This window comes from Pongo pygmaeus, chromosome 2 (assembly GCF_028885625.2).
Source record: "Pongo pygmaeus isolate AG05252 chromosome 2, NHGRI_mPonPyg2-v2.0_pri, whole genome shotgun sequence".
In the NCBI taxonomy this organism is placed as follows: Eukaryota; Metazoa; Chordata; class Mammalia; order Primates; family Hominidae; genus Pongo; species Pongo pygmaeus.
Window position 1 is genome coordinate 189,209,548 of NC_085930.1, and position 24,090 is coordinate 189,233,637.

The following is a 24,090-nucleotide window of genomic DNA, read 5'->3' on the forward strand; positions in this document are numbered from 1 at the left end:
GATAGCAAAATTTTAAAATGTATTTTCCATTATATGGTTAGTAGTAAACTGGGGGAATCGGCCCTGACCAAGCACTCACAGATGTATTATATCACTAATTACAGGCCTGATAATAATAGAATCCTAGAGCTGGAAGGAAAGCCAGTAATCCTTTAAAGAGAACATCTTCTATAAAAGCCTTAGCAAACACATCCAATTTGTGTTTGAATATATTTGGTAAAATAGAGCTAATTTATTCACCTTTCACCACTCATCTACACACACACACACACACACACACACACACACACACACACACAGAGAGAGAGAGAGGGAGAGAGAGACTAGCTCCTTGGTAGAGGAGACCCCCTTCAGAGCCATACCTAGCTCCTTGGTAGAGGAGACCCCCTTCAAAGCCATGCATATGGTTGTGCAGATTGGCTGTGCAAAGATGTCTGGGTGGGCACTATTCAGGTCTGAAATCCAACCCACTACCTCACATACCAAGTGTGTGCCTGGGTGTGGGATTGTGTCCCCCAGGAAAAAACATAGTCTTTGCATATTTGGTTCACCCAGAAAGGGTACATTTTTATTATTTGCAAAAAGGTAGTACATGTCACTGGCACTGGTATTTCTTGTCTCCTTTTAGAAAGACCTCTGTGTTGACATGTGATTTTTGAATCTTTTTAGCCTGTAACTGAATGGGAAGAATCACTCCTCCATATTTCGGGCTCACATTTAAGAGTAACTGTACCCAGCACTTTGGGAGGCCGAGGTGGGTGGATCACGAGGTCAGGAGATTGAGACCATCCTGGCTAACACTGTGAAACCCCGTCTCTACTAAAAAAAAAAAAAAAAGAAAAAAATACAAAAAATTAGCCATGCGTAGTAGCGGGCGCCTGTAGTCCCAGATACTCAGGAGGCTGAGGCAGAAGAATGGCGTGAACCCAGGAGGCGGAGCTTGCAGTGAGCTGAGATTGCACCACTGCACTCCAGCCTGGGAGATGGAGCGAGACTCCGTCTCAAAAAAAAAAAAAAAAAAAAAGAGGAACTGTGTGAGATATAATAAGATCCCATGGTTCAGACAGGTGAACAAAATAGACAAGTCCACTAGATGACCATTGTGAGCACAGCTCCTTCCTTGGATCTGATGTGAAAAGCTGCGTGTGTGTGTGTGAGGGAGAGAGAGAGAGAGAGAGCTCACATGTGCATGCATGTGTAACTGGGGAGGTCAGGGCTGGGGGTATAAGCAACCCTTACAACAAGGTATAAGCAAATGACAGCCTCCAACAGCAGTTCCAACATCATAACGTTCTGTCGTAGTCTCAGTTGTCTCAGGGGTGTGTGTGTTAGCATTATTATCAAAATTGTTGTTGACAACCAGCTGAAGTGGTGAGGAGGTGTCTAGAACTTTAGAGGGATGACTTCTAATTCCACGTGACCTTGGCTGGTTAGAGATACAGTTAGAAACCATTAGAAGAATCTATTATATTTCTAAGTCTGCAGCCCTAAATTGTCCTCCAGATTTAAAGAGGTTGAACCCATCAAACTGCGTAGACTGCTTTGACAGTGGAGTGTTGGTTAATTACAGTGGCAATCTAATTATAAGGTTTATAAGGTTTCCCTGTAATTGATTTCATTTCGAGTGTGTAGAAACTTCACTTGATATGCATTTGCTTCCACAGCTCATGGGAATAGACCAGATCCTGAGGCTGTGTGTATCTTAGCATCAGGGAGACCATCTCAACTGCACTTTGGAGTCCTTACTCAGGACAGTAAGGACTCTTCTGAGTATTTCACGCATTCATTCACTCATTCATTCGTTTAATCATCAAGTCATCTATTCATTCAATAAGTACTACATAAAGAGTATAAACTTCGCACTACTAGTCTCCAAGAATATAAAGATGTATTGGATATAGTCGCTGCCACAGATGAGCTTATAAGAAGTTGGGAAGACTGACAAAAATAAATAATTAAAACTATATGTTAATTATGGTATTGTATTATCAATGCATATAAGCTGCTAAAGAAGCATCAAGAAAAACATCCTTAATTCTGCATTGCTGGGAGAGGGGCGGTTGTACAGAGCAGCACTCACTAACGGGGTAACATTTGAAGGGAATAGTGACGGATGAGTAAACATTCAGAGCGTATGTAAGGCAAGGAATTGAGGATGAGGAAATAAAAAAAAATCTAGAACTGTGAGAAAACAAGAAAAGTAAGCATCTACCACTATTGTGAACAACAGGTATAACAGGCACGCTGTGGCTAAACTCTTTATTCCACAGATATGTAAGAAATATTTTGGTAGCTCTATAAAAACATAAGAGCTAGTATAATTGATAAATTATTATATTCTAAGACCCTTATACCTTCATTATCTCATCTAGTCCTCACGAAGTCATCACAATGTGTGGGTACTTTTTTTTATCTCCCTGTCACAGGTGAGGAAAGTGGGGGTTATGGAGGGTAAGTTCGAGCAAAATCATAGACACTATGTGGTGAAGCCATGGTTTGAACTTGGGGCTGTTATGCTGGAGCAGAAGCTCTTAAGCACTATGTTTGTTCCATTTTCAAATGTGAGGAATTATTAAGCGATGTATGATGAATGTCATCAAAAGCCTTTCAGCATTCTTTTTTTTTTTTCATTTTGGGAATAGGCAATTAATTGAAGAAATCTGAGCCATCAAGACCTAGCCCTCACTTTCCTCACATGTGAAATGACCAAGTTGTGCTATGTGAACTCTAAAGACCTTTACACCTCCAAGATTCCATTTTAATTTAATCTTTCCTCAAGCTTAAGAAGACTTTCTTTTTGTCTTACATAAATCTTCCTAAAGGGTTATATAAGAGACTATATCAATATTAATGACTCAAATGCACAGGGCATCTTGATTATCATCATCCTTTGGATGAATATGAAATATGAACGTGCCGAATATTTTACATTCAATTCCTGCACATGGAGGAAAAAGATGTTCTTATCACTAAGGTACATGATATGTATTTTAATTCCCTAATTAATTACTAAACTCTTCATATGGCTCTTTCTAACATCTCAAAAAGAAGAGGAGTGAGCAGTAGATGGACACTGATCAATGATAGAGGAACCATTCTGCTCTTCTCTGCTACATGATTTAATAAGCCAATATAAGCTAGTTCTACCATATTCTCTTAGAGTCCTGTCTCTAACGGCAGGTAAATAAAAGCAGGCTTAAAGAGAATTATTTCCTTTCAACTCTTATCTCTCAAGCCAGGCTGGACTCTAGTCAATCAAGATAGAGACCAAGGTGTTTATTTTACATTCAAGCAATATCTGGACATGTTACGGTGGACATTCACTTAAAAATCTTCCCCAAATCTAAACTCTCTTTCTACATTTGGGAAATTGCCCACACTCTCAGTCTTAGTGAGAAGCCAATATGCACTTTTACAGACTATCTTGGAGCCCCGGTATGAACGTGTGGCTCAGCTCCACCGATCAGCCATATCTGCCCTCCATTTTGAAATAGGATTTTGGACACAGACAAGTAGCCATGGTAGAGAGTCCATCCTGGCAGTAAGGGCAGCCACTGAAGCTGTAACATGGGGTTTCTGTGGGCAGCAGCAGCAGCAGGGTAGTTGCGGAACCAGTGTCTCAGTCCTGCTGAGTCAGGGTGCAAACTCTGCTGTTCTTTGTACTGTGAAGGCAGCAGTGGGGTCCACACTGACCTGTTCAGGGCTTGACTTGGGCTCTGCCCCTGCCTGTTCCCTGGGCCCTTCACCCCTAGCCTAGATCTAGAAGTCTGCCAGTGCCCCAATGTACTTTTTTTCCAACACATTATTTATTTTGAAATAGTCTCTCAAGCTTACAGAAAAATTACAAAAAGAGTACAATGGACTCCCATATACCCTTTCCCCAGATTTAGCAGTTTTTAATATTTTGCTGTATTGCTTTATCATTATCTTTCATTCCTTCTCCCTCCCTCTCTATGTATATATACACACACACATACATACATACATACACATAAGATTATTAAATATACACACCATGCTTTTTATCACTTCATACAGTATGTGTATAGCCTATGAACAAGGATTTCTTTTTAACATAGCCACAGTATAGTCATCCAATTCAAAAATGTAAAAACAAAAATAATACTGATCAAAAGTCCATATATGAGTTCTGGTCGATAGTGTGTGCCAAGGGTGTCCTTACAGCAATTTCCTTCCTAGCCCAAGATCCAGTCTAGGATTATATATTGCATTTAGTTGTCATATCTCTTTGGTCTCCTTTTAATTTGTAACAGCTTCTCAGCTTTTTCTTGTTTTTCATGACATTGATATTTTGGAAAAACACAATCTGCTTATTTTATAGAGTAGCCTTTATTTTGGGTTTGTCTGTTTTCTCATAATTAGACTCAGGTTGTTCATTTTTGGCACGATTATTACCTGAGTGATGCTGTCCCTTTTTCAGAACATCGTATCCAGAGGCACATGCTCCATCTGTCCATTATTGGTGATATTGATTTTGATGACTTAGTTAAGGTGTTATCCAATTTAGCCATTTAAAAGTTCCTTTTTTTTTTTTGTAATTTATGGATGACATTTTGATGCTATGTAAATACCTGTTCCCAGACTGCCTTCCTCCTCAGATTTAACATCCATTAATCATTCTTATTTGAGTCACTTTTTACTATGGTGATTGCAAAATGGTAATTTTTATATCTTCATCATTCTTTCTATGCTTATTCAAATGGCCAGTCTAGTCAGTCCAAGGAGAAACAGTGGTGAACACCTTTAGAACAAGAAATGTTCTAAATTTCTAATTCAATTTTTCAGGGCACTATATTTCACTTGTAAAACATGCTTACAGGCCGTATTTTCTTCCATCGTTAGTCAAATGACTGCTAAAGCAACATATAAAATATCAAATAGTTATATGACAACTGAAAAAGCAGAAAAATATCAATTTTAATGACTAAATGCCAAACATCTAGATATTTGGAAACTGTTAGTGGTTTACTGTAATATTTATTTTCATGTTTATTTTTGAATGTAATAAGTCTTAAAATAGAGAATAATGGTGTAATGAAAATAACATACCAGGGTAAGGCAGATTTCACTTTAGCACTAGCTCTGTTAACTAACCAGCGTGGGACTTTCTGAGCAAGTCTTTTAACTTTTCTGGGCCTCAGTTTCCCCATCTGTGGGATGAGATGGTTGAAGAAAACTTTTTCAAAGGTTCTTTAAACAAAGGATTCTGTGACCTCAAAATTGAACATTAGCACAATCGTTGGAGACATAAGGAACTGTTAACCCAGAATATTTTAATCATCACATTTAGATTTAAGATTATTTTGGTATAAAGACCAAATACCTGTGAAATAACCCTCAAGTGATTTAGAGAATAGAAACATCAGAACACTTTATAGAACAATATAAAGAAGCTAATGCACTTTTAGGCTGTCTGAATAGGTATCTTTCCCAAGAGACAGATAATCTCGCAGTGGTTGGAATTCACCTGATCACATCTCTAGCAGTGTGTCTTGTTTGGAGGGCCATTTTCATGGAGCCTTTAAAACATCAGAAATATCATTATGAGAAATGATTGAGTGCACTGTTTATCTTGGAGGAGAAAAGATTTAAGGGAATGGGGACATAATAGTTTTCTAAACAAACAGTTTGCTTTTTATTTTTTAGTAGAGACGGGGTTTCACCGTGTTGGCCAGGCTGGTCTCGAACTCCTGACCTCAGGTGATCCGCCTGACTTGGCCTCCCAAAGTGCTGGGATTGTGGGCATGAGCCACCTCTGTTTGTTTGTTCTCCAAACAAACTGTTTAGAGAACTATTATGTCCCCACTCCCTCAAAATAAATTACAAATAAATAAAACTATTTATTTATTTATTTGTAAATAAAACAAATGTGTTAGGTGAAGCATCATAGGTTTGTTGTGCATTTTTCCAGAAGGAAAAACTACAACAAATTGGCTGGTCGTTATGGAGTCAATATAATGAAGACATTTTTATTCAAGTATAGTTGTGATAGCTGCTCTTTCCAGCTCCTCTTTCAGGGACTTCATCTTGCCTCTGTGATGTGAGAAAGCTACCTAGGAATTAAGCTTTCTGCTAGGGTCTCAGCTCAGTAGATCACACATTGTCTTTTACCTACAGTTTTCTCAGACCTGTGCTTCTCAAATGTTAATGTGCATATAAATCACTGGGTTCCTTGAAAAAAATCAGTTCCTGATTCAGTAGGTCTGGAGTTGGACCTGATTCTGCATTTCCAATAAGCTCCCATGTATCTCATGTGTACATAATCCCCTGCCGAATCAAATGTTATATCCCTACATGATCAGCAGATCACTGAGGATGCGCATACATGTTACAGTTAACACCCATGTGAAGGGAGGTGAAGGGGTGCTTTGCAGCTCTAGCAGGTTCATTTGCTCATGGTGTTTTAATTTTTCTTCTTTCTTACTTTCTTAAGGAGCTTCCATATTTTCTGGCCTTTTACTGTTTCTGATCACTTTTCATGATAGTACTGGCAGGGCTCTGTCAATGCCCACCCAAATACTGACGAACAGGGAATATTTTCCCAGGAAATGTTGGATTTTGCTGGTCATTACTTCAGTCGACTACAACCATTTTGATAGGGACACAAACTCACATATACCTAGTGTGTGGGTCTTTCCCATGGTGCTTTTCACTGGGTTTCTCCACAAGGCATAATGCCTTGGAATAGGGGCCTATGTGTGCACAGTGTCGCTGTGATCTGCTCACCCATATCTCTCCCTTCACCCTACGCCTCTTCCATCTCCAAGAGGGCATCTTGCCAAACTGGGTGCTATATGCAGTACATTCTTATTGTCTCCACCTTGAGGAAACTTTTTACCTTACCCTAATTTAACACCAGATTTAACCCTCAAGGCTGTATAGAACAATGTTATCCCTTTCCTAAATAGCCAGCCCTTCAAACACTTATATAGAGTCATCACGGTCTCCTTGAATCTTCACTTTCCCAGCCAAATATCCCCAGTTCTTTCAATCATTATTCATATGACATGGTTATGAATTCCTCTACCATACCAGTTGTTTTAAGAACCACATGATTTTTAAGAGGGTGTGTGGGAGTGGGGATTTTGTGACTCCCTAGGTAGATTTCTGGCATCACAACACCACCATTCTTCTGGAATTTCCATGATTCATAGATCACCATATGGCATTCTGTTTGGGGAAAATAACTTGCTACATCAAGTCTCACTTGCAGGGTTTATCTGGTTTTCCAGAGGTATGTGCACATGAGTAGAAACTTCGGGGAGCTGTGCATGCACCTGAAATTCAAACTATTTCACTTGGGTCAGGTTAACCCCATTTTGGAGCTGCTGGCAGGGATTTTTGTCTTTTTTTTCTTTTTCAATGGAATGGCAAAAACAGCCTCCTCCTATCTAAATGAGCTCATTATTTTTCATCTGTGCTATTTCTAACAGTGGTGTCTAAAAAACAATCCAAAAGTTTGATCCATTTAGTGAAATCTTACATGGAGTATGACAATGGATATTTATCTAATGGAGTTTTAATAAAAGAAATAGTATATTGCTTACTAACTAGTAAGAATCAGTCAGCATGACATTATAAGATAACATTGGCAGTGTGTTGTATTATTATGCCTTGAGGAATTGTCTTGATAGTTAATGAATAGAGTATTAACTATCTTCCTGTTTATACTCTATAATATAGTAATATATAAGCTATAATAATTGTTCTGAGCAGACTGGGAAAGAAAGTCTCTCATTTGGTATCCCTACTAAAGGGAATGGTATAGGTGAGGTGAGGTAGAAGTGGATGAGGTGGGGGTTAAGGAAAAGGTCACTGAAAGAGACATAACCCCCACTTCATAGCACTCTGGCCTTAGATCCATGCAATAGTTCAAGATGATTTGTGTTTTATACGTTCTGAATTATAAAAAGGTGAAAAACGTTTCAGGAACTTGGTAACTAGTTTTCTCTGTCAGCATATTTGAAATTATATTTTTAGATGTCCCAACCATTCAGATTGGATTTAGGTCTCCTAATAAGGACACACTAGGCTGGGGTTTACCTTTACATTTAGCGTTAGAATTGCACACTGGTTATCCTATAAATGTATCAAGAAGGTAATTTTAAAATATAAAACCTTTTAACAGCTTTAGCTTATGCTGGAAACATGTGATCTCAATGAAAAGTGTAAAAAAGCAGCCTGCCAGATGTTTTGACTACATGGTGTATCGCATCTTAATGTTTCCAGGATTGGCAGTGGTAATACTAGAGATTCAAAATTGTAGAGTTAACAAGTTGTGTTTTAACCTTTTCTTATTTTTTACTTTAAAAATGTTTTATAATAAAAACATTTATATGATGAAATTTTTACTTTCAAACACATGTTTTTAGGAGGAATATTTATAAACCACAAATAAAATCTACAAAGACTCTATTGTGTTTCTTATAGTAAGTATATAAACTGTTGGCCAGTATGGCTGGGGAATGAGATTTTTCAGATTAATCAAGTATTCTGCTAATGCATACCACAACTATTATAACTTTCAAGTGTTAAAAGCTCAACACTACATCCATACCAAACATGATTTGCATGTGAATATAAAGGAAAACACTTCAGAATCTTGCTGGAGCTTGTGTCATAATTTTGATCAACAGCTTAAATGTACATGAATTTGCTTCAATAGAGTTCTAGTTAATATTTCATCATACTTATGCTCATCATTACTTATGACATTTGAGGAAGAAGACCAGGTGCCACTTGAACTGGATAGAAAAGGGGGAGAGGAAGGCAGCAGCGACCACTGACCAAAACAACACAACAAACCCCAGCACTGCTCACTCTCCTGAAAATGCCACCCCCGTTCCAACTCTAAACTAATCTCAAAGATTCGCCTCTGAAAATGTGTGTATGTGTGTGTGTGCGTGCGGGTGGTTTATTGCTATTAGTCATATCTTCGCTAGCAGTTAATGCCTTAGCAAAGGGTTAAGAAAGAAATAACACAGGACAGAAAAGGGTGAGCCGGGAGCTGTGGTTCATGCCTGTAATCCTAGCACTGTGGGAGGCCAAGGCGCGTGGATCGCTTCAACTCAGGAGTTCGAGACCAGCCTGGACAACATGGCGAAACCCTGTCTCTACAAAAAATACAAAAATTATCTGGGCATGGCGGCATGCACCTGTAGTCCCAGTTACTTGGGAGACTGAGGTGGGAGAATTGCTTGAGCCAGGGAGGCATAGCAAGCAGTGAGCCGAGATTGGGCCACTGCACTCTAGCCTGGGCGACAGAGCAAGACCCTGTCTCAAGAATAAAAAAAGGTGGTACCAAGAGGGAAAAAAGTGGATCTGTTAGAGAGGTGGAAGTACCCATGATAAATATCATCTGCTTTACAGTTTTGCTGAGGGCCTCAATTATGATAACCTACTGTTTAGCGTGTTGAAAACAACATTCTACAGTCTTACCTTCAATTGGTTTCTTGTGTGTTTTGTTTCTAGTGAACCTAAATAAATCACCAGGGGCGAGATCTAATGTAGTAACATAACTTATATTACCTAAGCTATTCCCCTTTGTGAAGATTTTAAGAAAAATCTTAAGTAAAGTCATATAGAAAAACAAATGCAAAACTCCCCTGGGGGAAAACAAATGGCTACTTTTTGAGCTCTTAATAATCTTACAATTTTTGTCATTAAAATTTTCTTTAGTTTATGTCTTATGAAGCTAGAGGGTGTGGAATGATTCCCAGACAGCTTGAATAAGTCAAAAAGTCTGCTTTGAATGCCTATAATAAAGATCAGTTACAATTACAAATAGATTTTTTGTTTGATTGCCTTCTGAAATAACTTTCTTTCATTAAAAAAACCCATTACTGTGGATTCTTCAATAACAATTCAAAAAATCTTAGTAGAAAATTGAAATTACATTTCTCTGTATGTATACCACCCCAGAAAAAAAACAGCTTGGTTAAGAAAATATTGACACGTAATAATTTGCTCTAACTGGAAATGTTAACTCAAATGCACATAGGCAAATAATCACCTCAGCCCTGAACATACAGAGGTATTGGTGGAATTAAGACCATAGGCCCTCTATGAGCAATAGAGTTTTATCAGAACCGATGCTAAAGTATATTCAATCATCATCAGTGCCCTTGGTCAAAAGAAAAAAATAAGTAAATCTAAAACAGTCACAAAGGAAGCAACCTTTGCTTCAGTTACTGGGGTGACTAACTCCCCTTGGAAATAATTGGTAAGGCAGCTGGATAAAAACATAGCTCCAGGACCCTGCTCCTAAGAAATATACCTGTGGCTTTTACTGTGAAACCAAGAAATATCTGTTACTCTATGCTCTATCTGTAATAGATGCCAACTTTTATTTTCTAATGAACTAGCACAGCAAACCAAATGTGCGTTTTTAAAGGTCTGTGGTTTCTAAAATGAATTCAGATTCTACCATAAACCAGATGAATTAGCCATATGTATGAGAATTAATAGACTTTATTTGCAAAATCATTAAGTTGCAAAAACAAAGGCACCACAGGAGTTTTAAATTAGACTATTTTTAAGTCTTCCTGAGAACACCTGCCCCTACTTCAAACTGCTAATTTACAAAGCACTTTATTTTAAAGTCTCTTGGATACAGAAAAGAGAAGAACTAGAATGCATAGCAAATGATTGCAAACATTTCTGTTTCATTCTTGTTTTAAGGTATCAGTCAAGTAACATTATGTTTCAAATAAACTCCAAAGCTGGCAGAAGTGTTAGTAAATCTGCTTATCCCTGGTCCACTTTACCAAATATGGATTCAGATTTTAATTATACACATTTTGGAGTGTTTGGAATGTGTTTCTTCTTATCTGTGATTAGAGTCAGGTACACACAGGAAGATGATAGTATCTCTGATAAGGAAACGTTATTTTGTCTATAGGATAATAATATTCTTTGGGGAAGAGATATGAGTTTAAAATGTAAGCCAACAAGTATATTATAAATCAATCTGTAATAGGTATTTTTTTGTTGGGGGGAGCAGATGCCCACTCAGATAATCATACTATTGAATAACTACTAAATGTACCTACTAAGGCCTCGGAAGTTTTATGTTTAACATTAATGGTTAATAGTAAGTAGGAAAAAAGTATTATGCTCTCAAATTTTGGTGGATGTATTGATTACGGTCTTTATTTAGTAATGTTTTAATTTAAGCTTGGCAGCAAAGATTTGTGAGTTTTACTGCAAGTCATTATATTTGCTGTTACAGCAGTGCACAAGCAAAAGACATTAAGTTGGGAGAATATGCAGAGTCTTATATTTTGTTTATTCTTTCTAAGTGAAATTAAACCCTCAGACATTGTTCCAGGCAACTCAAGTTTCAATAACATTCTCCTTTGAGATAATTGAGAAAATTGAGTTAAAATTGTTTTTGGGTGCATGAATTTACCATATTGTTGCTTCAAGTCTTCATTCACAGTAACATATTTTTTAAGCAACAAAACAATACTGTGCAAAGTTTTTGTTAATTTCCCTTTAGTGGTCAATTGTCAATTTTGTGTAAATGAACAATTTTTTGAGGGTTGACTCTATTAAAATCTTCCTGTTTTACCCTTGTGAAGAAACTGTTTAAAAAACAGATAATATATAAAATTGTAATTATCATTCTTGGGTGAAGATGAAGCATAAAACTATAGTAATAATTCTTTGTTAATTTTTTCAGCAGTCGTTGTTTGAATTCTTCTTTGTTACTAAACTTTTCAATTGGTGTAGCTTTTATAAGAAACATGCAGATCACATTGATCATATATAATATTTAAAAATATACTTCATTCACTAATTTTTGTCTATCAAATGTGATATAATTACATTAATAATTTTCAAAACAGGATGATGTTAGTCATATGGGAAATCTTTTGGAATTCTGGCACTGTATATTGAGAATTCTTATAAAAATTGAGACTATGATGAAATATTGTGTTTTATTTAAAAATGGATTATAGTCCAAAATAATTTCCGTAAGATATGGAAATTAAATCTGGGTAGTACTAAGTCAAATGTAACAACATATTTATCTATTTCCAATTGCTCTAAAAGACACAGAAGCAAAACCCTCAGTATTCATAAATGTTACACACCAGGATAAAGGCATCACACATAATGATTGTATTTGACCATCTTTGGAATGTAAAGGAAGCCCAAACACCAAACCTGATGACTAAACCATTTAGGAGCAATAAAGAGTCCAGTTCATACTTTAGAAAGCTGAGTTAGTATTTAATTTTTCTCCCAAAGCATATATCTGCCTTTATAAGAAAGAACCAACCATATGAATGAGAACTGGAGTCAAGGTTAAAGTAATCTTGCCCAAGAGAGTAGAGTGTTTGCATCGGAAAGAAGCAGCGGCTCAGCTCAGAAGAACATTAATAACAACCGGAGGCAGCACCTCCCCTGAAAAACATTAGAGCTTCTTGGACATGTGTTTGAAATTCATCCTCCCAAGTCATCCTGTGACTATTGGAGTAGATGGCAATGTCCCACAATGTGAAGGGGGGAAAATACAGTATAAATCGTTTTTTAAATATAACACTTTAAAAAATGAAACGAAAGTGACAGAGTGTTCTAAGTCAAGCAACCTTTTCAGACGGTAAAGGAAAAGCTTTGTCTTTCCTATTATTGTTTGCCCTTCAGTTGACATACATGCTGAGATGCATCAATAGGATTACAACGGAAACACGGTCATCTCCAGGGTCTCCTCTGTTTCGATTCCTTGATCCTGTTTAAAGAAACAGGCTCAGGGAATGCACGGAAAACAAACTTCCCAATCGAAGTTCTGAGGTCTTCCCTCCCCTTCTCCCACCCTCGGAAACCGGTCTAGTTTTCCCGGCAGCACCGGACAGAAATGTCACGGTCATGTTGCATCACTTCACTTGTTGAGTTGTGCGAAGGCAGCACTTGACCACAGAAACTTGGTGAACCGCCTTGCTCTTAAATTAGCCCCCAAGAATTCTCTCCAGCCCTACAGAAATGTCTTACCTGCATGTGTCCCTGGTACATTCTGCTTCGGTTTCTTCAGGGCTCCCTGAGGCCACCGGACGCTTTTTCCCCGTGCTTACTTGCCCACCAAGAGGGGAGAAGGTGGGTGCACAGCCGGTTCTCAGAGGGTGCTCCTGAGCCCCCTGCAGCGCCGGGTACTCGGCCGGCCGGCGGCCACTCGGCAGCGCTGCGGACTGCCGGGAACTGTTCTCCGCTCGGGGTGCTGAAAGCGGACGCGGGAGAGCGCGCAGAGAAAGCGAGGAGCCGGGTCGGCCACGCTCTCCTGCAGGCGTGGGTCCTGCTCGCGGGGCGTCTCTAGAACTCACTGCTTCTTCGCCGAACTCTTTCTCGCTTCCTGCCAGGTTGCCTCATGTCTCTCTCACTCTCTGAGCTGCGAACCCCCTCCTCCCAGTCCTGACGTGAGCGCCTACACCAGCCGCCGCCGCAGCTGCCGAGCGGGGCGCGCGCCGTCCTCCCGGCCGCGTGCCTGCCGAGAGGCCGCGGGGCCGGGCACGCGCGCGCGTTCCCAGGGGCCTGGGAGCGGCCCGAGGGCGGCCCCGGGCGGTGCGCGCTCCCCGAGCGCGTCCTCGGGGCTGCGCGCGCGCGCGGCGGCAAGGCGAGGTGCCGGCGGGCGGTGGTCGCGCTGGTGTACAACGGCCGCAGCGCGGCGTTCAGGTGCGGCGTCGGCGGGCAGGGCGATTCTAGCGGAGGGGATGGCCGGCTGGAAGAAAGGCGGGAAGACATGCATCGTCTCTCCGGGGGCCATCCACCGCGACTGAGCCTGTTATCTTACAGACATTATAGGCTGAGTGCGGGGGTTGCCGAAGAGTTTACTTCGCTTCTGATTCAGCTCTAGAAAGTTAACCTCCGTATCACCCGTTAAATAAAGACTCCCCGCTCCCCTCATCCCCAGTTCATCGCCGAGCATTCTATTTAAAACGGCAAACCCTAGTCCCTAAGGATCTGGCATGCTTTATTTTTTTCCCTAGCACGTAACATCACCTAACATCCTTTATATTTTCCATATTTATTAAATGTATTGTCTGTCTCTCCCTCTGTACAATGTTATTTCCATGAGATCAGGGACTTTTTTTAGGGGGGGTGGAGTGTTGCACTTGGTTTTGCACGGGTGTGCACAGTAAGGTATTTAGTACTTCCTGACACATGGCAGGCACACAATAAATATTTGTTGAATGAATAGACCTTTGCTACTATACACTTACACACACATACACACATATATGAAGAGTGCATTTAAATATGTCTCAAGTTGAGACTGGGTAGTTTGATGTGTCTACACAATACACAATAAATGTTCATATATACACACACACCACGGGGTGGTGTATACTGTGATTACCTAATTTTGTTGGTAAAAATATCTCCAATTCTACAGGCCCCTCATATTATGTACAGCATGATATCCCCAAAATATTGCATATAGCATAATATGCTTTTTATAAAGTTTAAAAAACCCCCAGAAATGTCAATGTGTATTCATATATTCATATACAACAATATAAAAAGGAAAGCAGTGGAACAATGAATATAGTGTTCCGAATGTTGGTGACCCTGGGTGAGGGGAAGCAGGGAAAGAGATGGGGAAGCATTTCACTTGAAGGTTAGATGTTAATGCCTTATCTTCTATGCCAGGTAGTGATTCATAGGACATCTAATATCCTATTAAAAATTACTGTGTAACTAAATAAAATAGAACCATGTACGGACTAATGAGGAGAATGTGAAATGAACAAAAGAATGTGAAATGAACCAATTCAATGCATCTGAGGTCCTAAAACAACCAGCCAAACAAACACAAAAGGACTAAGACTTGTAAGCAGGAGACATGGATTCTTATTAGATTCCACCAGTAGTTACCCTTGGACAATTTCCTTTTACTACTTTGGACATCAGTTTTTTCATGTCTAAACTCTGTATAAAAAACTTATTTTTTTTTACCCTGAAAATTGAGCTATGTTCATAAGCACTGTAAACTGTAAAGTGCCATCCAGTTCTTATTTTATTGTTCTTTATAGGACACAGCACAGGACTTGGAGTCAGCAACAAGAGGTGCTAGTTCCATCTCACTACCTCACTGCTCTCTTGGGCAAGTGTACCAACTCTCTATTTCCTCAATTTTGAAATAAGACAAATATCTACCTAGTGTGCTGCACAGAGCTGCTGAGGACTGAATGTATGCAAAGGAAGTTGTAAATTACCAACCATGATATATGAATATGCAAACAGACATTTTTTTTCCCAGTTCAGAAAAGATGAGGACTGATTTTCTGAGACCTCAAGTACTGCAGATTTTAAAATGGGACTAATTATCATAGAATACTATCATGTTGATATAAAAACTGGGAAAAGTATAGTGCTTTGATTTAAAAGTACTAGAAATCTGTGAGGTAACAATAGGGTCAAAGTTTTCCAATCCATTATATGCTTATATTATCTAACGGCAGGTTCAAGGAGCCAACAACCATAAAAGCATTTGGATCAGAATGGCAACTGCCTAGAGTTGAAGCTAGAACTCAATATATTCTCTTCTTAAGCCTGAGTTACTCATTTCGTTACTGCCTACATTCTCAAAATCTCAGGAGTGAAAGCTTTCCTTTGTGAAGAATTCCTCTGCACACTTATCCCTTCTGTTAGAAGATAAACTAAGGCACATTAAAATCTTAAAGGGTTTTTTTGAGCAAACAGCCATTCACGCATCAGGCAGCAGCAGACCAAAAGCAGTTGGGGACTCTGTCGGAAGTCGTTGAAGGGAAAGAGTTTATAGGGTAAATGTGGAAGCAGAGCAAAGAAATTATTTGGTTAAAGAGGAATACTGGACTTATTTGGATCATTCTAATGGAAAGTCCATAGTTAGAGGTTAGTTTGTGGTTTCTGATTGGTTAAGCTTAACTTTCACTTTCCTAGAATATTTCTTAGACTAGGAATGAGATTTGAATTATCTTTGTTTTCCTCAGAAACAATGCATGTCTAATAACCTAGGTCCAGAAAAATATTTTACGAAAGATTTATTTTGTAATTAAATTTGAAGACCCTTGTTACTCAAAACATGGCATGTGGACCAGCAACATCAGCATGTCCTGGGAGCTTGTAAGAAATGCAGACTCTTGGGTGCCATTTCTGACCTACTGAATTAGAATATGCGTTTCAACAAGATCCCCAGGTGCTTGTATGCACCATAAAATTTGACCAGCACTGTGGCACTGTGGCATAGAAGGTTTATTTATTCATGTAAATGTGTGGCAAAGCTAGCTCTTGCCTTTTGCAGTGATAACACATGAGCAACCTCAGTACCACAAGAGAAGAAGAATGCATATTGCACCCCATTTATAAAATAATCTCACTGTATTTTGAGTGGTCAGTGGACTTGGCATAAAATCAGCACATTCAGCTTTCTTACAGCAAGAAATGTGCTTAGTACCACTGCAATTTTAATCACTGTAATACAATTAAATAATTGAGAGGTAGCAGTAGAATCTATTTTGTATTGACAAAATTTAATTTTGCTTATTAGTAAGTGAATCCTCCTGCATTTCAAATGGGTATTGCAAATTCAGGATTTATTAAATCTTTGAAAAAGCTTAGTAAAAATGATGAGGTTAGTGTTCTTGTGGACTTAAAAATCAGAGATAAGAGTCTTTTGATGATTCAATCATTCTTTCATAATCTATAGAATTCAAACTCTGGTGCTGAAAGATGGTGCAGGAGAGAACAAAAGTCCAAAATAATTGTAGACCAAAATTAAAATGACTAATTGGTATTTGTTGTTCAATCAGAAGGAGGAACATTTTGTTAAAGTTTGCCCACTTACCCTTTTTGTCTCTTCCACACATAGAATGAGATTAGCTGGTGTTTCAGGCCATTTGATCTGGAAAAAATTTGGGAAGCCCACATAGCCGACCCCAGGCTGCCAGGAAGAATTATGAATAATAAAAGTATGTGGACTCTGATGATGAGGAGATGGCAGCAATGTTCTTCCAAATGACCAAACAAGCTGGATGCCTCAGAGCTGGGCCTCCTATTAAACCAATTTAAGAAATTACACTATGTTTGTTTACTCTTTAGGACAATGTTTTTTCAGTGATCCAATATTGCTTTTAATATTAAGTGTACTTTCTAGAGTTTCTTATTCCTGGTGAGAAAACATTTGTGAACAAAAATATTTCTTGCTTTTGACTACTCCTTTCTACTGTTACCCCTGCCATCCTAGCCCAGATTCCCTAAACCTCTTATCACTTAAAGCTAGTTTTATCACCTCCGTTCATCTCCTACGTCAACCTATCATATACATCGCAGCCAGATTAATTTTATAAAGGTCAGCATTAATCACAATGCTGCTCAGTTCAGAAATCTTTAGTGGCTTTCCATTGCCCACTAATGTCCCAAAACTTCAGCTTTTTATTTGTAGTCATGGAATATCATTTGCTGCCCAGAGCAACATCCTCTTCTACTGGCAGGAAGCCTCTTTTCTCAAGGCTCTTTGCTTTGAATAACCATCTCTTCCTCACTCTGGTCCATTTGTGTGGTAGGAAACATTTTACTACCAGGCTTTGGGGGTGCAACATAGCACCCAGGCTGAGCCAACCGGTGCATTCCGTCGCCATTGGTCACAGTTGGAGATGGGCGTATTACCCAAGTCAGTCAATCAGGGAAATGAACTCAGCTCCAGGACTACTTGGGAGCAGATTGATTCTTCCTCTGGACTGGATGTTCTACTGATGTTAGCTTGGAACTGCCAGAATCCAGCACACCAATCCTGAAAAGAAAACCAACCTGGGGGAAAAATAATCCAGGCAGGCTCCAGGAGACAAAATTTGAGCCACTAAATAAACCACACTTAAAAGCTAGTCTAAAGTAACCTTTAAGTTATTTCAGCTAGTGCCATCTCTTTTCTGGTTTACTGGATTTTTGGTCACTTGCAACCAAAAGGATACTTATGAATACAGTGGCTTTCCATAGACTGACCCTGTCTTTTTTCAGTTCCGTATGTTCTCTACCTTTTGCAATAACCCTGCTTTTTAATTATTCCCCAAAGTCAGCCCAAGTTATACTCATACTCTTGCCTCTTCTTGGAATGTACTCTCTCTCCCCACTCCTCTTGAATAAAACCTCATTCATTTATCAAATTTGGTTTCAAATTCCATTTCCTTCCTGAAGCCTTTCTTCATCCTCTAACTGAATACTTCTCTTTCCTGGGAACTTCTTTATGATATGCCAAATGACATTCTTTTAATTATAGTTTTTCCTTTTTTGTTGTTTTGAAGACAGGGTCTTGCTCTATTGTTTAGACGGCAGTGCCGTGGCATGATCATAGTTCACTGTAGCCTCAAACTCCTTGGCTCAAGTGATCCTCCTGCCTCAGCTTCCTGAGTTGCTGAAACTACAGGCATGCACCACCATACCTGGCTAATTTTTTTAAAAACCTTTTTTGTAGAGTTAAGGTCTTTTTATATTGCTCAGGGTAGTCTTGAACTCCTGGCCTCAAGGGAGCGTCCTGACTCATCCTCCCAAAGTGCTGGAATTACAGGTGTGAGCCACTACACCAGGCCCCCAAAATTTTTCTTTTGTTTAGTTATTTCTGTGCTTTTTAACTCTCTATTAGATGTAGGCAGATGTAGAGACAAGAACCTTGTTTTATTCATTTTTATTCTTAAATAACTTATGATATCATGTATGTAGAAAATTCTCAATAATAATTGTAGAAAATAAATTACTTGAGAAGTATTGAAACAGTATGAAAACCAAGAAAATAAAATAATTCTAAAATAATTTATTCTGAATATGAATTTAAAATATAATTCTTTTGAATAAAATATTAATGACACTGTCATTGATTTTATGTAGAATCACACAATATTAAGGCTGGAGAGAAGAAGCTTATAGTTCTGTGGACTGATTCCCTGCTTTTTCAAGTAAAGAATGTGAGGACCAACAAGGTCAAGTGCCTAATTCCTAAAGTGATTTTTTAACGTGAAATAAATAATTCTATTTATGAATAAATAAAGGAATTTGGGGGTATAATTAACTCAAAGTACACTAGTAATGACCAAATTCAATTCATGCCACAAAATACTGATATCTGAAAAAATATTTTTGATAAATTAGTACATTAGGGAGAAAATATAGTGGATGAATAGTTAGACTTAGGAAAAGGTAGCTATCCTCATGAACATCTGCAGAAAGGCATTTCAGGAATATTATTGAACCAAAGCTCTACTTTATATCAGTGAAAATGACGTTGGTTTTGTTACTCACAAAAAGAAGGGATTTGATTTTTAAAAGAGTTCATGCTGCAGAAAGAGATAAGCAACATTAAAACACCTATAGAGGTGATAAAGTCTTATAAGGAATTGGGAATTATAGTTTCTAATCCTGGTTAAAGTAGTTATCTTTTCTTGAGTATCCTATTCTGATTTACCTCTTTTACAACAGACAGTTGTCAGCAGGAAAATGAAATCTTAAGGCTACTTTTGAAAAAAGAACTAAGATTTTGATGTGATATATAATGCCTATGTGTAAATGCTTGTAAAATTAAAATGTTTTAAAACAAGATAATCTTGGTATTTGTTACAGCCTATGGCATTTTGCAACTGGATGGTAGAGCTTAGATTTTTTAATTCCAAAAAGAGTGACTCACTAGAATATTATATATTATTGTAATAAACATTCATAGTATCTTAGTTTCGACTCATATCTCTCCTGGACTATTTGTGAAAGCCTCCTACATTTTTTGTCCTCCTCTTTTTCTTCATTCTAATCTATTCTCTATGAAGTAATGAAAGTCAACATTCAAAAATAAATGTAAATTACTTTTAAATATATATATATTTGAAATAAATTAACTTTCTCCATTAACAGGAGGATAAAACCCACATTTTATTTTAGAGTAAGCAAAGCTCTTCACTATTATTCCTTCCAAACTTCTTTTCCTACAAGTCCCCAATTATAGTCTAGACTTCTTCAGCTGATTGCAGTCCCCTGCATATGCCACAGTGGGTCATACCTCCATGCCTGAGCATTTGATGTTCCCTCTACTTGCAACTTGCTCCCTTCCTTCTTCTCCTTCAAGTGCTAGGAAATACATATGTTTGCTTCAGGCCTTTGTTCAAGTGTCAGCTCCACTATGATGTTTTCCTTTACTCTGCATGCTTTATTCATGATTACATAGTGGTTGCATGCACTCCTCATCAGTGTTATCTCACAAGACTGTAATTGTTTATTTGCAGACCTGCCTTCACCACTATGCTGTACATCCTAGCAAGCAGAGGTTGTTCTTATACACTACTGTTTCCTCAGGGCTGAGCACAGTGCCCAGCATTATTGAATGAATATATTTCCATCTTTCCATTAATAGTCTTTTCAGTCTTCCAAAGTGATGCAGTCAATTTTTTGTCAGTAAATATGCAAAAAAGTTAATGTTAATCAAAAAAAATTATGAATTTTACTCATTCGGCAAAATAAGGAATTCAGCATTGAAAACCAATGAAGTCTTTTAAGCCCTCTAATGAAAAGTTATTTTCAGGCACATGTACTATTAACTGTATCAGAGATAAAACTAAAATGGATTATGGTAATCACTTTACTGCTGAAGAAATTGAGAGCTGGACAAGTTAAGGGACAAGTTAAGGGATCAGATCAAGGTCTCAGCTCTGGCCAATCCTCTTTGTCCACCTCAAAAGACCTGGAATCCCAGGAAAAGGAATGTGAGAACCACTTGACCAGCCTATCAGACCTTCCTGAAAATCAGGGACACCTAGGCCAGTGTTGAAAATGTGGTTCTTCTAACCAATGTGAAGAAAGATAAGGATTTGAGTTGTAGGGGGGTGGGTGAAAATTTTGTAGATTCTCTGCTGTAATGAATGGATGCGGCTCATTTTATACCAGCAAATACTCCTAAGGAAATTGATTCAGTTTGGTAAATGAAAATATACTTGAGCTTTGAAATTTCTCAGACTTTGAGAAGAAAAAGTATTCACAACATAAATGACAGAAAATGGGCAATTATATTGCAAATACCTTTTATGAATACATTTTTGGAAGATGAAAAATCCAATAGGAACAAGGGCAAAATATAAAATAAAAATTCACTAAATAAAGAAATTTAAATGTTCAAAATAATAAATGATTAATAAATAAATAAGTTAGCAAAAATAGTAATGAAAGGAATGGTTACTTAAACATAGCAGTGTCATTGTTGCTTATTGAGTTGGCAAAGTTCTCTCTCTCTCTCTTTCTTTTTTTTCTTTTTTTTTTTTGAGAAGATGCTCAGTATTGGAGATGTGCTTGAAATTGACCCTTTTCTACATTGCAGGGGGCATTGTCCTTAGTGCAACTTTTCTGGAGGGTGGTTTGGCAATACGGATCAAGAGCTTCAAAAATAGTAATGTCCAGTGACAATATTTCCATTTTCAAAAATTTTTAAATAATCATGAATTTCCACTAAGATTTATGTGTAAAGAATTGCTTTCTAATAATGGGAAATTGGAAACAACTTAAATGACCAACAATAGGAAAATGGTAATTTATTCATTTGAGTATGATAGAATACCATTCATCATCTAAAAAGAGTGATTTAGAAACTAATGGCATGGAAAATATGTTAGTAAATATTAACGAAAAAAGTGATTTCTATTATAATATATATAGCAGTATATGTGTGTATATATATACATGGGGCATATGTATGTGCATGTGTACATATATATGCATATATATATAATATAATCTCTTGCTGTCTGACTCTCTCTAAAGGAACATTCACCATAATTATTTTTGAAAACAATTACCAAAAATTGACGAAACAATTCACCATACAAACTCATTATCTTAAAAAAAAACTTATGAGGAATTTGCCAACACTAGCTAGGGAAAACTAGTAATGTGCAAGCAAGAAGGTGTACTAACCACTGCAGTCTTATTGCACCTGTTCCCTATAGAAGTTTAAACATGCTGTGCATTATCATTTATGGTCTTTCTAACCCTTTCCCTGTGGATCTAGATATTCAAGGGTACCAGTGATTGCTTCTGTGAGGCACCCGAAGGGGTCTACCAGCCCAGGTTTAATTCAGATGTTATTTTAATTATCTGATTCATTATTTTATTGTTTGCATTGCAGGCACACTTTCTGTAGTGTAGAAGGAAAATGTAATTTACATTTGCTAATGTACAATCTCCATGTGTACTGCATGCAAACATGCCTACTAATGAGTTCAATAAGAGTTTAATAATTAGGTAATTGGTGTTTTATCTGCTTTGTATTATGCAGAAATTCTTGGCGGCTTGTTATATTGGTGTTTAAGAGTGTTTTAATGATATTTGAGGAAATTATTTGGAGGGTTTTGATGGGTTGAAATTTTTTTTCATATTAAAGTGATGAGATATAGGCTCCTGTTAACTGAAGATTTACTATTTCAACATTTTTTAAGAAGCAGATTATTTTCAGATAATGAAGATAATGAGAGATGCTTATATATGTGTGTAAGTGTATGTTTTCAATATTTGTTCTAGAATCAAATACCTCTGGGATGCTAGTGATGCCTACTCTGTGAGTTTGTGTTGAGTTTTGCATTGCATATCTATATTTTCTAAGTTTTGCAAGGTGAGGTTTGCCATGAAGTTTTGCCAATAAAGCAAACAAACTAAAAAGGAAGACAGATAAATGAGGGTCCCAGACTTCACTTCAGTGACTTCAGTGAGGCGGGAAGAAATTGAGTGCTATTTGTAAAAGGGGTGTGGTAAGAAAGTGTTTTTGTAGAAATTTAACATGGTGAAAACCTAGAGCATATGACATGGGTTCTGAGAAAGCAGTGAATAGCTATTTAGTAGATTCTTCTGTGTTGCTCTTTTGTATCTGAAACATTCATATACTTTTGTGTCTTTTGAACACCAGTGCAAGTCAGAGGGTAGGACTCAGAAACTCTAGGGGACAATCACAAGGGCATTTAACATTAGGCTGGATACCTTGTATTTATATTATCTGTAAGGAGCTAACATGAATATTGACAAGTACTGCTGAAAATGTGTGGTAAGAGATACAGAGTTTTTGTAATTCAGCTGTTCCTAAGTTTCCTATGTTAACAGCAGTGATGGTTCCTTATCTCACTTGATTAGGAGGAAATCCTGTTTGTTACCTACTTCCTCTTTTTTTTAGACTCTCCAGTAATATATGTCTTCTCATCTGGACAGTTTCTTTAGGTTTCTAGGTTTCTTATAACCATTTCTTAAGGCTTCTGCAGCAATTCACACAACACCTTCTTCCATGTTTGGACATAAGTCCCATTCTAAATCCCCCAGACCTGTAAGAGCAGGCTGTGGTTTTAAATAAAACTTTATGATGGTAGTTTCTTTTGCTGTGCAGAAGCTCTTTAGTTTAATGAGATCCCATTTGTCAATTTTGGCTTTTGTTGCCATTGCTTTTGGTGTTTTAGACATGAAGTCCTTGCCCATGCCTATGTCCTGAATGGTAATGCCCAGGTTTTCTTCTAGGGTTTTTATGGTTTTAGGTCTAACGTTTAAGTCTTTAATCCATCTTGAATTGATTTTTGTATAAGGTGTAAGGAAGGGGTCCAGTTTCAGCTTTGTACACATGGCTAGCCAGTTTTCCCAGCACCATTTATTAAATAGGGAATCCTTTCCCCATTGCTTGTTTTTCTCAGGTTTGTCAAAGATCAGATAGTTGTAGATATGCGACGTTATTTCTGAGGGCTCTGTTCTGTTCCATTGATCTATATCTCTGTTTTGGTACCAGTACCATGCTGTTTTGGTTACTGTAGCCTTGTAGTATAGTTTGAAGTCACGTAGTGTGATGCCTCCAGCTTTGTTCTTTTGGCTTAGGATTGACTTGGCGATGCGGGCTCTTTTTTGGTTCCATATGAACTTTAAAGCAGTTTTTTCCAATTCTGTGAAGAAAGTCATTGGTAGCTTGATGGGGATGGCATTGAATCTGTAAATTACCTTGGGAAGGATGGCCATTTTCATGATATTGATTCTTCCTACCCATAAGCATGGAATGTTCTTCCATTTGTTTGTATCCTCTTTTATTTCCTTGAGCAGTGG

General features: G+C 37.9%; 1 protein-coding gene across 6 annotated transcripts in view; it reads right to left on the reverse strand.

The window, feature by feature from the left end:
- PEX5L (peroxisomal biogenesis factor 5 like) overlaps positions 1-13,455 on the reverse strand; it is a 243,910-nt gene extending 230,455 nt beyond the window's left edge. For 4 of the 6 annotated variants that reach the window (XM_054479453.2, XM_054479450.2, XM_054479451.2 and 1 more), the window contains exon 1: positions 13,018-13,449. In XM_054479453.2, the coding sequence (XP_054335428.1) occupies positions 13,018-13,038 (21 nt within the window). In that variant the 5' untranslated portion in view covers positions 13,039-13,449. Of the gene's footprint in view, positions 1-13,017 lie in introns of all 6 variants that reach the window. The other 2 variants (XM_054479447.2, XM_054479457.2) reach the window with 2 other exon arrangements.
- Between the last annotated feature and the right edge of the window lie 10,635 nt (positions 13,456-24,090).